Source organism: Penaeus chinensis, chromosome 3, assembly GCF_019202785.1.
Source record: "Penaeus chinensis breed Huanghai No. 1 chromosome 3, ASM1920278v2, whole genome shotgun sequence".
NCBI classification, from domain to species: Eukaryota; Metazoa; Arthropoda; class Malacostraca; order Decapoda; family Penaeidae; genus Penaeus; species Penaeus chinensis.
Window position 1 is genome coordinate 37,331,270 of NC_061821.1, and position 17,500 is coordinate 37,348,769.

Genomic DNA, 17,500 nt, shown 5'->3' on the forward strand with positions numbered 1-17,500 from the left:
GTTGCAGTAATATCGGAGAAGTTGAGAGAAAGCAGATTGAGGTGGCTGGGACACGTAGTGAGAAGAAATGAAGATTATGTAGGAAAGAGGGTTAGACAGATGACTGTTGGGAGGAGGAAGAGGGGAAGGCCCAAAAGAAGGTGGGAGGATTGCATGAAAGAGGACAAGATAGCGAAAGGGGTGACAGAGATCGATGCATTATGGAGGACGACATGGAGGAGGCGGATCCGTGCCGACGACCCCGAGTAAATTGGGAAAAGCCAGTAGAAGAAGAAGATACTGTATATATACATATATATGTGTATATATTATACACACACACACACACACACACACACACACACACACACACAGGGGGTAATAAACAGGAAAATCCATAACCTTTTCCAGACAGGTTTGTACTCTCCTCCCGCACACAGGTATGTTCAGTGCCGATATTAAAAACCTTGTTTTGCCTGGAAATTGAAGGCTGTGATGCTGGATAAGTGAACTGGTGTGAATGTTGAATCCATGTGTATAGAACTGTGGTAATTCAGACGGGTCTTTGCTCTCCTCCTCCTACACACACACACACACACACACACACACACACACACACACACACACACACACACACACACACACACACACACACACACACACACACACACACACACACACACACACACACACACAGAGAGAGAGAGAGAGAGAGAGAGAGAAAGAGAGAGAGAGAGAGAGAGAGAGAGAGAGAGAGAGAGAGAGAGAGAGAGAGAGAGAGAGAGAGAGAGAGAGAGAGAGAGAGAGAGAGGTTGGGGAAAACTCGTGGCAAGAACATGCCATGATTCTACGAGCCCAATGTCTTTACATTTTGATATTTCCCTTTTCTCTCATTCTTTTGAGATGTGGTCACAGCAACGCAATTAGTCAAAGGAGACAATTCCGACTGAGTCAAGGAATGAACCGGGAAAGGAACAACAGATCAAAGTAAAGAAAGAAAGGAAAATCGTGAGATTTTGAAAGGAAGGATCGAACATTCGCCCAATGTAATGACGGGAAAAAATTGAGGAGTGGGGGCGAGTGTCTCGATCCCCTCTCACTTTTGCTTTTATTATCTCTATTGTGATTATTGTAGATCCGTAGGAAAAGGGAGGGTGTAGAAATAACCTCAGAAATGAACTGATCAGTTAAATGATATTCCGGTCATTCTCTTATATCCATCATTTCTAATACTAAAAAAAACCATTATAATATGCCCCCTGTTTATCATTATTTGTTTATAAAATAAAAAGAATTGGTTAAAACTATTTTTATGACTGTTGTAGCTTCAGCACACTCAACAGAGGAATACATTCAGGTCATCCCACAGGCCGTAGGACCGTTAAATCATGCTACTCCAAAAAAAAAAAAAACAACAACAGATATCGATAAACTTGTAACAGTAATTTAGTAAGAATATGTATTTAGTTTGTATACGAAAAAGTAAACCCAGTATTGTTTAAATTTTAGAATACAGGCGACAGGTGGGATGAAACATATTTACGACATTGTTGGTACGGTTCAAAAAGGTGAATACAACATATATATGTACGAAAAATAACAAAATGTTTATAAACGTGCACTTCCGTCGGTACATACACGTTTCATGAACACCAAGGATTGTGTACAGTGTTTTTTTTTTTTTTTTTTTTTTTTTTTTTCTCAGTTGATTGACCATTTGTGAGAAAGTATTCTTGTTTTTTTTTATGATGGACGTTATTTTTTATTTTGATATTATTTTCTTTCTTGTTCATATTATTCTTATTTTTAATATTACCATTATTATTATCATTATTACTATTATAATCATTATTATCATTAATATTATTTTCCGTACTACTGTGAACATTGATATTATTCTTACTATTATTATTATAATCATTATCATAATTATTATTATTATTATTATTATTATTATTATTATTATCAATATTATTATTATTATTATTATTGTCATTCTCATTCTCATTATTATCAATATCATTATTATCATTATTACTATTATTATTATTATTATTGATATCAATATTATCTTTGCTATTATAATTTGTACTATTATTATCATTATCATTATTAATATTAATATGAATATTATCATAGTTATTACCATTGTATCATCATTACTGTTATTATCATTTTTATTGTTAATATTGATAAACAATATTATAATTATTATTTTTGTTACTTTTATAGTTATTATTGCTGTGGCTTCATATTCCACAACATTTTGTTAAATACTTTTCAGTATTAAAACTAATTAAAAAAAATAAATGTTCTCATTAATTATAGTGTAATATTAAATAATGAATCAATGATTTTGAAGCGACAATATTAATGTTATCAAATGATTAAAATCTTTGTAAAAAATCAATACATTTATTAACAGAATATTATCAATGCACTATATTAAATTTACAATACCAAACAAAAAATGTATAAGGCATTGTTTAGGTTCTTAACTCTTTAAATACAAATAGACAGTTATGATTCACTGTTTTATAATCATCAATTATGAAACTTGATGAAAATAAAATCAACAATATATCCATTAATCAGGTTCTATAAAACAAAATAGCAATCATTATAAAAGTAATGAATTATTCAGTATCTCAAAGTTAATAATGAATTAGATATTACACAAAATAATCATGATCACCAGACAAGCAAATAATTAGATTATTATGAATATGGTCGGTGCATTAAGTATTATATTAAAAGAAAAATAATCATAAGAAAAACAAGTTAATTATAAACACAAATTAAGTTGTATTTCTATGTGAATGTCTGAATCAAACATCAAGCAATTAGAAGTAATAATCATGACAAAAGCAAATACTTTTTGAACAAAAACTCGCTGTATCTAATTCCTGTCCACTATTTTTCATCACAACGGTAAACTAAAATACTTCAAATGGGCATATCGAGATGAACATGGCTACTGGACGCTACTCCGAAACCTAATCCACATTCTCCGACACTAAGCGTCCTTTTATTTTCAATTTGGAGCTCATTCGGTCCCACCCTTGCTGGTTATCACTTAATGATTTCTTATAGTTGGAAAGATACCCGCATCAGGACATTTTTAACAACATATTTATCACTTCTAACCTTTTCTACCTGCCACTCGAGTTCATTTCTTGTTCCCAAACTGATTCACTATGATCTAACTGTTTGTTGTTTCTTCTGTTGGTCCATCACGGGGTGTCATCCTCTGTCACATGATGATCTCGCCACTTTGAGTCATAGGATGCTCCTGGTTTTTGCATATGTGTCTTCTCCTCTTGGCCATATTTTTTGTGAGGAATTCGTTCGAGTCCCAGCAATGTTATTCTATTTTTTGCGTCTCGTCCCAGCTTGTTTGTTTCCCCCGTTCAAGTAGCATCACGTGATGATATCTTCGTATGTCTCCGTCATTATTTTTGTTCTTATTATTAGTAGTATAGTTATTGTTTTTGTTACTTTTATCATTATTATCATCATAGTTGTAGTTTTTCGCTATTCATATGATTATTTATGGTATGCTTGTATAATGATAGTCATTCATAATGGCATGTTACTGACTTTCATTTATCCTTATTGTCGTTGTCGTCGGCCTCATGATTATATAAAATTAAGACTAACATTGAAGATCGAACCAGTTCCCTCCTCCACTGTCCTCATCTTTCAGTTTCTCTATAGCCTTCCCTTCCCTAATATTCTGCGCTTTTCTCTTTTCTCTCACCACCCTTCTCCTTACCTTCCCTTACTCTCCCATTCCCCTTTCTCTTCCAGTGGCAACCTTCCTCTCCCACCTTCACCTTCGTCGCCTACCTTCTCCCTCACACCATCATCCTCTCATCTTCCTTTCCCTTCTTTCTACTTTTTCTTCTCCTCTTTCTTCCCTCCTTTTTAATTGTTCCTTCCCACGCTATCTCCTTCCTTCCCCTCCTTTCACCTATCCGTACGCCCGTTCTTTTCCTCTCCCTCCCTCTCCAACATTTTCCCTCACATCTCTCCTCTCTTTCTCTGCCTCTTTTCTACCATCTTAGTCGAAGGAAACAATTCCGATTGAGCTAAGGAGTGAATTGGGAAAGGAACAATAGATCCACCCTACCTTCCTCTCCTCGTCCTCCTCCTCCCACCTCTCTCTCTCTCTCTCTCTCTCTCTCTCTCTCTCTCTCTCTTACCGTGTCTTCCCCCTTCCCTTCTTTTTCTCACCCTCTCTCTCTCTATCTTCTTTTCTCCCTTCCCTTCTACCTCACACCTCCTCTCTTACCCTCGCCTACTCGTCCTTCTTCCATCATCCCTCTCTCTCTCCTATATTTTCCTCCCTTCCCTTCTTTCTCCCCCCCTCCTCTCCCCGTCGGGACGCTCCGCCCTCTGACCTCCTTGGCCAGCGTATATATAGAAGGTCGCGCTGTAGCTTGGCCATTCCACTCCCTCTATCCTCGTCTCCTGTACCGTGATCCTTTAAGACAACCGAAAATGAAAGTATGTCTGAACTGCTGCCATGGGGTTTTCCTGAAATCTGTTTGCGAATAGCCTTGAGGACTGACCACTATAACCATCTTTTTGGATTAACGTACCTCATGGGTTAAGTGATAAGTATAATCTGGCGAGATCTACTGTATAGGTTGGAAGAATTGGGATTACTTTGCATAATGTGTTACCTTACCTTGCCGTTTTAGGTCTTCGTCATCGCCGTCGTCCTCACCGCCGTGCTCGGGGCTCCTCGGCCTCAGCAACAGCAGGCAACAGCACTCGTTTATGTACGTTAAATAGTTTCTCTTGAGCCAAGTTTCTAACAGTGACACGTTTTTCATGTAATGCGTTTCAGGGGCACTTTCATTCGAAACTTTTCAGGAGAACTTTTTCTGTTTTATTCAAATTTTATCGGATTAGTTACTTGACTGTTCATTTTAACTTGTATTCATTTTTAAACTTCCAGGTCACCTTATTACCATAACATCTTCAGTCTTACTAGAAAGAGTTTCCCAAATCCTTGATAGTTTAAGGGTTATATAGTGTGGTCTGATTTTCTAAGCCTCGTAATATCTTATGTTTTGTTCTCACGACCCAATCCCCTCGCGCTGCAGCCGAACATCCCGTACTCGTACCAGTACGAGACCAACGACGCCGCCACCGGCAACTTCCACAACAAGGCCGAGATCAAGACGGCCCTCGGCCATGTGTTCGGCTCCTGGTCCGTCCTCATGCCCGACGGCTACATCCACACCACTTCCTACAACGTCACCGGAAACAGCGGCTTCCTTCCGATCATCGTGAAGACGCTCCCTCAAGCCTCCGGCGCTGTGGCCTCAGCAGCCGCCGCTGGAGGCTCTTCGGCCTAAATCCAGGTTGTCTTGCCTTGGCCTTCGTGGCGACCCGCGTCCTAAGTCATTGCGGTTCTTGGGCTCCGCTCCTCTCCGCCTCCTTCTTTGGTTCTCACGTCGGCGCTAAATTTGCTCTGTATTTCCCAATAGAAGTTAATCAAATTTGCTCTGTATTACCCAAAAGAAGTTAATCACCTTTTAGCAGTCAAAAAAGAAACAGAAAGAGAGACAGCAGAGAAGAGGAGAGAAGAAGGGTGATTGACAAAGAACCACAAATTTTCTTGTAAATACCTCTTCCGAAACGTGACTCTGCGTTACCTGTCATTCTATTCTTTTAGTTATATTTTCTTATTCTGCTGTTTGTTGTTTATTTATCTCTTCATTTTGTTTATGTTTGCAAATGATAGATATCCGGATATGTTTTTCTGTGTATTGCATAGGAATATTGTTTTGTTTTAAAAGATATTCTTTATATATTTTACCGAATAAATATTATATATGATACTTGTTCTATATTTCTGTTGTACCTCATATAAATAAGTGTAGATTAATAAATAAGTGAATATATTAATAGAAAGACTAAAGGATAAATAAGATATGAATACATCCATACACAGACAGACACATACACTTATATATAAATTATATATGCACACACATGTTGTTAGATACATGTACATATACATATATATGTATATATATCAGATATATGTATATATATTTAATTAGATATATATCCCCTTGCCGACGGATACGACGGGTAGATACGTGCTTTGCCCACTGTTAGTACTTGTTTGATTGTTTATACGCATAGATGGCTATACTTGTACTAAGTCACCAATGAGCCAGTTAGGAGTACTGCCCGTCTCGCCCGTTCACCCTTTTCTTTGATTTACGAAATATTTTACATAATCTTATTTTGCTGTTGCTAATATTAAAAAACATTATAATAATTATAATGTTTATAATAAAAATAACACCATCGATATCCATAGCACTAGTAAAAAACACGTTTTTCCCGCCAATTCAAATCACGTATGGTCACAAGGTCTATTAATTGACTCCTTTGTGGCTTAGCACTAGCAGAGCCATCTATGAGCAGACATTTCACAAAAAATATAGAAAATGGGCACAGCATTTTCCCCATTTTTTGTTCATTTTCCCCGACGGCATTGGGTTAAATATATATATATGTGTGTGTGTGTATAGTGTTACACTGTGATAAATAGATTAATAATTATGATACTGCCACTAGAATGACTGACATACCACCACCATGACAACAACTATTCACAGGCAAGATCGGCTAAGCAATCGTTATTCGATTGGCCACATCGGGTTCATGGCATCTCCGTTCATGCGGGACTTATTTGATCATGCCGTTGTATCAATATACTTATCGTGTTGAGTACACTAGCAAACAATTACTATTGTAAGCACGTTCTTACTGGATCTCAGAAAAAAAAATATATATATAAGTATAAATATATGTATATATATATGTATAAGAAATTGAATCGTAACGTTTCGAACTCTTCACGAGTTCCTCTTCAGACGAATAATATACCAAAATGGTATATTATTCGTGTGAAGAGGAACGCGCGAAGAGTTCGAAACGTTACGATTCAATTTTATTTCTTACTGTGGCTGTTTTCCTTTCCTCTTTGTGTACGCGTTACTATGTTTGTGTTTGTGTCATTGACATCAAGATAAAATAATTTCACTAGTGTGGACATTCGCACATCCGAGGGACCTGAGATTGCGAATATAAGGAATGGGAAGGGTATCAGGGGAAGCCACTACAATGTTTATGCAACTATAATTTATACATCTATTCGAGCTCAGTTTCTGTTCTGTAATGATTTTCATAATATAGTTGTGTTATATATGTATACAAGTAAATATATATATAGATATATATATATAACACACATATATACATATATATACATATATTTATACTTATATATATATATCACAAAATTTTCATATACAACATTAAAATATATTCTAAATTACTACTGTCAATATTCCAAGATGAAGTCTAATAAAAATAATGAAAATGTTACTTTGTTATCGTCGCCACCACCCTGGGTTTTGCGTTGAAGGACACCCTGAGAAAACCCAATTTTGACTCATCTGATTTTAATGTGAATAGCATGACTTAACGGTCTTAAGGCTCATGTCGTGGATTAAATTTATTCCTCTGCTGGCTGTGTAGAAGATACAATGATAGATGAAAATAGGTTTAATAAATGTCTTTTATTCTATAATCTAATAATAACAAACAGGTGGCTTATTACAATGCGTTTAATGTTACCAAGAATAGATATCCGGAAATAACAGGAATATTCGTAATCAATTCAAATCTATGAATAACTTTAACTTTACACCCCCCCTTTGCCTACCAATCAAAAATCAATAATAATCATGAACATAGATATAGAAAATAATAAAAATAATAATAATGATAAATAAACAGACAACAAAACACCAACTCACCGATATTTTCGTTATTTTTACTTTGTTGAATAAATAATCAATCCTACACTTCTTTCACTGTTTTCCTTTCCTTCACACACACATATATATGTACATATAAGTATATATATATGTATGTATATATGTATATGCATATATACACACACACAAACAGACAGACACATACACACGGACACACACATTTATGTATATATATATATATATATATGTGTGTGTGTTTGTGTGTGTGTGAATAAAGAACCCACACATATACAGTTATACATATAAATGTGTGCTTGCTTGTTTGCCCATACACGTCGCGTGCATTTCTAAATCACTTTCATAGGGTATGAACGCGTTTCGATTGCCATGATAATCTTTTACTCTCCTTTACTCTTCTTTTCCTTTTTCTTCTTCTTTTTTCCTTCTCTTTGTGTTATCATGACCTTTATCGTTATTTTACTATTAATGATTCTCATTTTTGTTATTACCATGGTCATCATTATCATCATCATCCTTTTTATTTTCATTGTTATTGTTATAATTGTTATTATTATTATTGTTATTATTATCATTGTTATTGTTATTACTTGTTATTATATATTTTTTATTATTGTTATTATTATTATTATTATTGCATCATTATCATTATCAGTATTATTATTATTTTCATTATTCTTATCATTACTGCTATTATTAACGTTATTATTATTATCATTGTCATTATTATTATTGCTATCATCATTGTTTTTGTCATTATTATCATTATCATTATCATTATAATAGTAATAATAATTATTATTATCATTATTATTGTGACTATTGTTAGTGTTACTAATGTTATTACTATAATTGTTATTATTAGAATTATCATTGTTATTATTAGTATTTTACCATCATCATTATTATTATTATTGATTTCAATACCATTATTATAATTATTATTATTATCATTAGTCTTATCATTATTTTATCATTAGTATTACTATCACTATTATTGTTATTATCATTATCATTATTATTATTACACTTATCATTACTTTACTAATACTTTCATCATTATTATCGGTATTATTATCATAATCATTATTATTATTGCTATTGCTATCATTATTATTATAATTATTTTAATTACTATTATTATCATCATTATTATCAATACTACTCTTATTATTATATCTTTATCATTATATTACTATTATCATTCGTGATATACAGTTACAATGATAATAATCAACATTCGTACCACTTTACCAACAACATTCATGTTATCATCACAGCGATGTTCATCATGATTGCAGAGAATAGAGTCGATATAAATTCAGCTTTTCGAAAGGGGAGAACACGGGATAATGATCTAGAAAAGCCATGCTGGTCGCAGATATGCTGTTTGGAGGGCGAACAGAAAGACAGCAGAGAAGAGGAGAGGAGAAGAGCGATTGACAGAGAACCACAAATTTTCTTGTAAATACCTCTTCCGAAACGTGACTCTGCGTTACCTGTCATTCTATTCACTTAGTTTATTTTTTCTTATTCTACTGTTTGTTGTTTCTTCCTTTTGTTTATGTTGTTTGCAAATGCTAGATATCCGGATATGTTTTTTTGTTTATTGCATATGAATATTGTTTTGTTTTATAAGATTTTCCTTATATTTTATACTGAATATATATTATATATGATACCTGTTCTATATTTCTGTTGTACCTAATACAAATAAGTGTAAATGACTAAATAAGTGGATACATGAATAGAAAGATTAAAGGATAAGTAACATATGAACACACACACACACAAGCTCATCAGATTGCGAATATTTGCTCTATCTCCCTTTCTCTCTCACACACACATATATATTCTATATATATACACATACATGTGTTTATATATACATATATGTACAAATATATATACTTATACACACACATAGTTCCAGGCTAAACTGTGGGGGATCTCAGAGTCATGGCCCACCGGCGTGTGGGCACACCCTGGCTCCATACCAACTCGTGCACCTTAGCCCCCCTGAGGTTAATGGGCAGCTCGTGGGAGGTGGGCATTGCCAATCCTCCTCCCTCCAAGAAACTCACTGGCAATATCTTCTATAAATGCATATGCTGGGGGGAGGGGTTCTGTCACTCCCAACCAGCAAAGAGGGAAACGTTGGTGCACAGGATGGGAGTTAATCATCCCGCCTGCGCCCTGTCGGGCACCAACCCAATATGAGGCCTGTGGGACAAAGCCAAAGGGAACCCCACAGGCGGACGTTGGGCCCCACATATGGGGTAGCGTCGACGGGGGTGGCAGAGGTGGCGTCCACCCAGAGCGACTTAACCTTAGGCAAGCTATCAAGGTAGGTGCTTGGAACATCTGGTCCTTGCAGCAGGATGAGCAGTTACCCCTGCTATCAAGGGAACTGAAGTAGTTGGGAGTTGAGATGGCTGCCCTCTCAGAGGTGAGAAGACCCGGCACCGGCAAAATCAATACAGATGGGTGCACTACTACTGATCAGGCTGGGGCGATGGTTATCATAGCCATAGCTATCTCCAGCTGACTTCAGCCTTCAGTAGTAGAGTTAACACCGGTCAATGAACATATGGCATTGAGACTGAAGCATGCTTTTGGCTTCGTGTTTCATATTGGTGTAAGCTACTACTGATGCATGCATACTCGATGAGAAAGAGGCATTCCACGCCAAACTCACATCTGTGGCAGACAAATGTCCCAGGCGAGACATCTGCATTATTCTGGCTTCTGGTATCAGTGCTCCACCCCGCATCGCTGGACACGGTGTAGCGATATGGGTACTGTGGCCAAGGAGATCGACCACATTCTTATCAGCACTTGCTGGAGTATCCTCCCAAACTGCAGGGTTAACAGAGTGTCATAGGCTAATTGTGGCTACAATATGGGTCCACTTCAAAATTCCCCATCCCTCGAGTGACCACTCTAGGCTGTTTGACTTGGACAGATTGAGGAAGGGGGAATTCACAATGGTTTACAAAACTCGATAACCTGATTGACTTGTGCTGTTCCTTGGTGTGCAGGGCTCAGACACTTCTGAGAAGGGACAAGGAACAGTTTATTAGGAACCTTGCTGAGAAGGTTGAAGGCCAATTTTGGTAAATGCCCTTTGTCCTGCCTACGAAGCCCTGAGAAAACTGAACTCTAAGCCTTCTTCACAGATGACTGCAGTCTGCTCGGCGAATGGACTGGATACCTTACATCATGTTGGGGTGAACATTAGGCTGAATATTTTGAGCAGCTGTACCAGGTAGACCCTCCAGCAGTTAGTCTGGACACAAATGGTACCTGTGCTGGACCCACCCATCATGAAGTTAGGGAGGCGATCTCTAAGCTGAAGGATGGGAAAGCTGCAGACACTTGGGATATCCTGATACATAGGGGTATTATTAGCTTAATAGCAAACCTACAAACTGGTACTGAAAGTGCTGTAAAGTGTGGTGGGGGACTGTTGACACATGCTTGCAGTGAGGACGTTGAAGTCACAGAGAGCTTTACATACCTTGGTAGCTTAGTCCATGTCTGTGGGAAGTCAGACCAAGCAGTCAGCAGACGGATTGGTCTGGCAGCAGGAACGTGAACTCGATCAACAAGAGCAATTGGAGATGTACCTATACAGAAAGACCAAGCTACGTGTCTTCACGGCCGTGATGGCGCCAGTTTTGCTGTATGGTAGCGAAACCTGGACGCCATCTAATGCCGCGGAGTCTTGTCTTGATGCCTTTTGTAACAAGTCCCTACGCCGGATCATGGGGTATAGTTGGCAGGACCATGTGTCCAACCGACAGCTACACCGTGAGACTGGCATGGTACCTGTTACTTGCACAATCCTGGACCCCCAACTCACCTAGCTCGTTTCCATGTGGATGACCCTGCCCATCAGGTTGTGTCTTTGCGAGACAATCCCGGGTGAAGGAGGCTCGTGGGACGACCCAGAAGGTGATGGCTTGGGCAGCTCGACCAGTCATGTCGCGAGGATCTAGAGGTGGGCCGAGGGCCTGCCTGGAACCTCGCCATGAGGAACCCTGTGGCTGGAAGCGAAGGGTGGATGCAGGCATGCGCCCCCGCGGGCGTTAGCCTCCGATGATGATGATATATGTGTGTGTGTGTGTGTGTATAAATATGTTTATAATCCATATGGTGTGACCGTGGTTTCTATTGCTATGATTTCCCTTCTCATTTCTTTAACTTCTCCCTTTGCTTCTTTTTTTCCTTCTACTTCTGTTATCATTACCATTATCATTATCTTACTATTAATGATCATCATATTTGTAATCATTATCACCATAGTTATTATCATTAGCATCATCATCCTTATTCTCATTATTATTGTTATTATTATTATTATCATTATTATCATTAGCATCAATATTATCATAATTATTATCTTTATGGTTAATATTATTATTATTATCATTATTATCATTGTCACTGTTATTTTTACAATCATCTATGTTATTATCATAACCATCATAATCATAATTGTTATCATTATTATTATCAATATTATCATCATTATTATTACTCTTATCATTAATGATATTATTACTATTATATATAATTTTCATTATTATTATTATCATTTCAGCTTTTCGAAAGAGAGAGAAAACTAGAAAAGCCTTGCTGGTCGCAGATATGCTGTTAACACAATCAGATCGAATCAGTAAACAGCGTAGTTCTCTCTTCTCATTCTATTATTCATGTTCCCTCTCTCCTTCCTTTCGTTATTCCTTGCGTCTTTCTCTGTTCGCCCTCCATCCTTCTCCTTTTTACTTTCCCTTACTCCCTCTTTCCCCTTTCTCTTCCAGTGGCAACCTTCCTGCACACCTTCACCTTCGTCGCCGACCTTCTCCCTCACACCACCCTCCTCTCTTCTTCCTCTGCCTCTTCCCTTCTTTCTTCTATCTTCTCCTTCTCTTTCTTCCCCTCCTTTTCATTTGTTCCTTTCCACGCTATCTTCTTTTCCCTCCTTTCACCTATCTATACGCTCCTCCTTCTCTTCTCCCTTCCTCTCCAACGTTTTCCCTCCCATCTCTCCTCTCTTTTCTCTGCCTTTTTCCTACCATCTTTCCAACATGTGCCTCCTCTCTCTTCAACCTATTCTTCCCCCTTCACTTGTTTTTCCCGCCCCCTCTCTCTCCTACCTTCTGCTACTCGTCCTTCTCCCATCACATCTCTCTCTCTCCTACCTTTTCCCCCTTCCCTTCTTTCTCCCACCCCGCCCTCTCATCTTCTTTCCCCCCCACATCCTCCTCACATCTCCGCCCTCTCCCCGTAGGGATGCCCCGCCCTCTCTGTGTGACCAGAACGCCGCCGCTGACCTCCTTGGCCAGCGTATATATATAAGGTCGCGCTGTAGTCTGGCCATTCTACTCCCTCTATCCTCATCCTCTGCCGCCGTCAACCACGGTCCCTTAAGACAACCGAAAATGAAAGTATGTGGTTTTCCTGAATGTGTTTGCGAATGCCTTTGAGAACTTACTATTATAACAATCCTTTTGAATTTACATACCTCATGGATTGCGTGACGCGTATAGTCTGGGGAGATCTGCTGTAGAGGCTGGAAAAATCGTGATTACATAATGTGTTGCCTCAATTTGCCTTTCAGGCCTTCGTCATCGCCGTCGTCCTCACCGCCGTGCTCGGGGCTCCTCGGCCTCAGCAACAGCAGGCAACAGCGCTCGTTTATGTACGTAAAATTGGTTTCTGTTGAGCCAAGTTTGTAACAGCGACACCTGTTTCATGTGAATCTTTTCATGAGAACTTTGATTCGATGCTTTTGTCTTGCATTTTTCTAGATATCTGTTTCACTATATCACGCGTCTGATCTAGTTTGATTTTCCTTGAAATCATATTCTTTTTATGCTTCCGGGTCACATTTTTAGCACTGAAAAAAGTCTCACAAATCCAAAAACAGTTTAAAGTTTATTAAATGTGATTCGATTTGTTTTGCCTCGTAGCACCTTATAATCCCTGTTCTGTTCCCACGATCTGTTCCCCTCTCGCGCTGCAGCCGATCATCCCGTACTCGTACCAGTACGAGACCAACGACGCCGCCACCGGCAACTTCCACAACAAGGCCGAGATCAAGACGGCCCTCGGCCATGTGTTCGGCTCCTGGTCCGTCCTCATGCCCGACGGCTACATCCACACCACTTCCTACAACGTCACCGGAAACAGCGGCTTCCTTCCGGTCATCGTGAAGACGCTCCCTCAAGCCTCCGGCGCTGTGGCCTCAGCAGCCGCCGCTGGAGGCTCTTCGGCCTAAATCCAGGTTGTCTTGCCTTGGCCTTCGTGGCGACCCGCGTCCTAAGTCATTGCGGTTCTTTGGCTCCTTCGCTCTTCTCCGCCTCCTTCTTTGGTTCTCATGTAGACGCTAAATTGGCTCTGTATTTCCCCAAAGAAGTTAATCACCTTTTAGCAGTTAAAGATGAAATAGAAAGAAAGACAACAGAGAAGAGGAGAGAAGGGCGATTGACAGAGAACCACAAATTTTCTTGTAAATACCTCTTCCGAAACGTGACTCTGCGTTACCTGTCATTCTATTCACTTAGTTTATTTTTTCTTATTCTACTGTTTGTTGTTTCTTCCTTTTGTTTATGTTGTTTGCAAATGCTAGATATCCGGATATGTTTTTTTGTTTATTGCATATGAATATTGTTTTGTTTTATAAGATTTTCCTTATATTTTATACTGAATACATATTATATATGATACCTGTTCTATATTTCTGTTGTACCTAATACAAATAAGTGTAAATGACTAAATAAGGGGATACATGAATAGAAAGATTAAAGGATAAGTAACATATGAACACACACACACACAAGGTCATCAGATTGCGAATATTTGCTCTATCTCCCTTTCTCTCTCACACACACATATATATTCTATATACATGCACACATACGTGTGTTATATATACATATATGTACACACACACACACACACACACACACACACACATATATATATATATATATATATATATATATATACTTATACACACACATAGTTCCAGGCTAAACTGTGGGGGATCTCAGAGTCATGGCCCACCGGCGTGTGGGCACACCCTGGCTCCATACCAACTCGTGCACCTTAGCCCCCCTGAGGTTAATGGGCAGCTCGTGGGAGGTGGGCATTGCCAGTCCTCCTCCCTCAAAGAAACTCACTGGCAATATCGTCTATAAATGGATATGCTGGGGGGAGGGGTTCTGTCACTCCCACCCAGCAAGGGAGAGAAATGTTGAGGCACAGGATGGGAGTTAATCCTCCCACCTGCGCCCTGTTGGGCGCCAACCCGATATGAGGCCTGTGGGGCAAAGCCAAAGGGAACCCCACAGGCAGACGTTGGGCTCCACATATGGGATAGCGTCGACGGGGGTGGCAGAGGTGGCGTCCACCCAGAGCGACTTAACCTAAGGCAAGCTATCTAGGTAGGTGCTTGGAACATCTGGTCCTTGCAGCAGGATGAGCAGTTACCCCTGCTATCAAGGGAACTGAAGTAGTTGGGAGTTGAGGTGGCTGCCCTCTCAGAGGCGAGAAGACCCGGCACCGGCAAAATCAATACAGATGGGTGCACTACTACTGATCAGGCTGGGGCGATGGTTATCATAGCCATAGCTATCTCCAGCTGACTTCAGCCTTCAGTAGTAGAGGTAACACCGGTCAATGAACATATGGCATTGAGACTGAAGCATGCTTTTGGCTTCGTGTTTCATATTGGTGTAAGCTACTACTGATGCATGCATACTCGATGAGAAAGAGGCATTCCACGCCAAACTCACATCTGTGGTAGACAAATGTCCAAGGCGAGACATCTGCATTATTCTGGCTTCTGGTATCAGTGCTCCACCCCGCATCGCTGGACACGGTGTAGCGATATGGGTACTGTGGCTAAGGAGATCGACCACATTCTTATCAGCACTTGCTGGAGTATCCTCCCAAACTGCAGGGTTAACAGAGTGTCATAGGCTAATTGTGGCTACAATATGGGTCCACTTCAAAATTCCCCATCCCTCGAGTGACCACTCTAGGCTGTTTGACTTGGACAGATTGAGGAAGGGGGAATTCACAATGGTTTACAAAACTCGATAACCTGATTGACTTGTGCTGTTCCTTGGTGTGCAGGGCTCAGACACTTCTGAGAAGGGACAAGGAACAGTTTATTAGGAACCTTGCTGAGGAGGTTGAAGTCCAATTTTGGTAAATGCCCTTTGTCCTGCCTACGAAGCCCTGAGAAAACTGAACTCTAAGCCTTCTTCACAGATGACTGCAGTCTGCTCGGCGAATGGACTGGATATCATACATCATGTTGGGGTGAACATTAGGCTGAATATTTTGAGCAGCTGTACCAGGTAGACCCTCCAGCAGTTAGTCTGGACACAAATGGTACCTGTGCTGGACCCACCCATCATGAAGTTAGGGAGGCGATCTCTAAGCTGAAGGGTGGGAAAGCTGCAGGCACTTGGGAGATCCTGATACATAGGGGTATTATTAGCTTAATAGCAAGCCTACATACGGTACTGAAAGTGCTGTAAAGTGTGGTGGGGGCCTGTTGACAATCATTAGCTTAATAGCAAACCTATTTACTGGTACTGAAAGTGCTGTAAAGTGTGGTGGGGGACTGTTGACACATGCTTGCAGTGAGGACGTTGAAGTCACAGAGAGCTTTACATACCTTGGTAGCTTAGTCCATGTCTGTGGGAAGTCAGACCAAGCAGTCAGCAGACGGATTGGTCTGGCAGCAGGAACGTGAACTCGATCAACAAGAGCAATTGGAGATGTACCTATGCAGAAAGACCAAGCTACGTGTCTTCACGGCCGTGATGGTGCCAGTTTTGCTGTATGGTAGCGAAACCTGGACGCCATCTAATGCCGCGGAGTCTTGTCTTGATGCCTTTTGTAACAAGTCCCTACGCCGGATCATGGGGTATAGTTGGCAGGACCATGTGTCCAACCGACAGCTACACCGTGAGACTGGCATGGTACCTGTTACTTGCACAATCCTGGACCCCCAACTCACCTAGCTCGTTTCCATGTGGATGACCCTGCCCATCAGGTTGTGTCTTTGCGAGACAATCCCGGGTGAAGGAGGCTCGTGGGACGACCCGGAAGGTGATGGCTTGGGCAGCTCGACCACTCATGTCGCGAGGATCTAGAGGTGGGCCGAGGGCCTGCCTGGAACCTCGCCATGAGGAACCCTGTGGCAGGAAGCGAAGGGTGGATGCAGGCATGCGCCCCCGCGGGCGTTAGCCTCCGATGATGATGATATATGTGTGTGTGTGTGTGTGTATAAATATGTTTATAATCCATATGGTGTGACCGTGGTTTCTATTGCTATGATTTCCCTTCTCATTTCTTTAACTTCTCCCTTTGCTTCTTTTTTTCCTTCTACTTCTGTTATCATTACCATTATCATTATCTTACTATTAATGATCATCATATTTGTAATCATTATCACCATAGTTATTATCATTAGCATCATCATCCTTATTCTCATTATTATTGTTATTATTATTATTATCATTATTATCATTAGCATCAATATTATCATAATTATTATCTTTATGGTTAATATTATTATTATTATCATTATTATCATTGTCACTGTTATTTTTACAATCATCTATGTTATTATCATAACCATCATAATCATAATTGTTATCATT

The 17,500-nt window shown here is 39.5% G+C and overlaps 3 protein-coding genes across 3 annotated transcripts in view; all 3 read left to right on the forward strand.

The window, feature by feature from the left end:
• Positions 1-1,355, forward strand: part of LOC125041374 — a 1,565-nt gene extending 210 nt beyond the window's left edge. The window contains exons 1-2 of the mRNA XM_047636262.1: positions 1-90; positions 1,305-1,355. The exon at positions 1-90 is cut by the window's left edge and continues 210 nt beyond it. Of these exons, the coding sequence (XP_047492218.1) occupies positions 1-90; positions 1,305-1,355 (141 nt within the window). The remainder of the gene's footprint in view (positions 91-1,304) is intronic.
• Positions 1,356-4,450: 3,095 nt separating this feature from the next.
• LOC125045533 (cuticle protein 19.8-like) lies at positions 4,451-5,834 on the forward strand. Its single transcript, XM_047642848.1, has 3 exons — positions 4,451-4,488; positions 4,686-4,766; positions 5,094-5,834. Exons 1-3 carry the CDS (start codon positions 4,483-4,485, stop codon positions 5,346-5,348), a joined length of 342 nt encoding a protein of 113 aa, XP_047498804.1. The 5' UTR covers positions 4,451-4,482; the 3' UTR covers positions 5,349-5,834.
• A 7,396-nt stretch (positions 5,835-13,230) lies between these two features.
• LOC125045522 (cuticle protein 19.8-like) lies at positions 13,231-14,494 on the forward strand. The gene is made up of 3 exons (XM_047642835.1): positions 13,231-13,264; positions 13,438-13,518; positions 13,843-14,494. Exons 1-3 carry the CDS (start codon positions 13,259-13,261, stop codon positions 14,095-14,097), a joined length of 342 nt encoding a protein of 113 aa, XP_047498791.1. The 5' UTR covers positions 13,231-13,258; the 3' UTR covers positions 14,098-14,494.
• Positions 14,495-17,500: the final 3,006 nt, after the last annotated feature.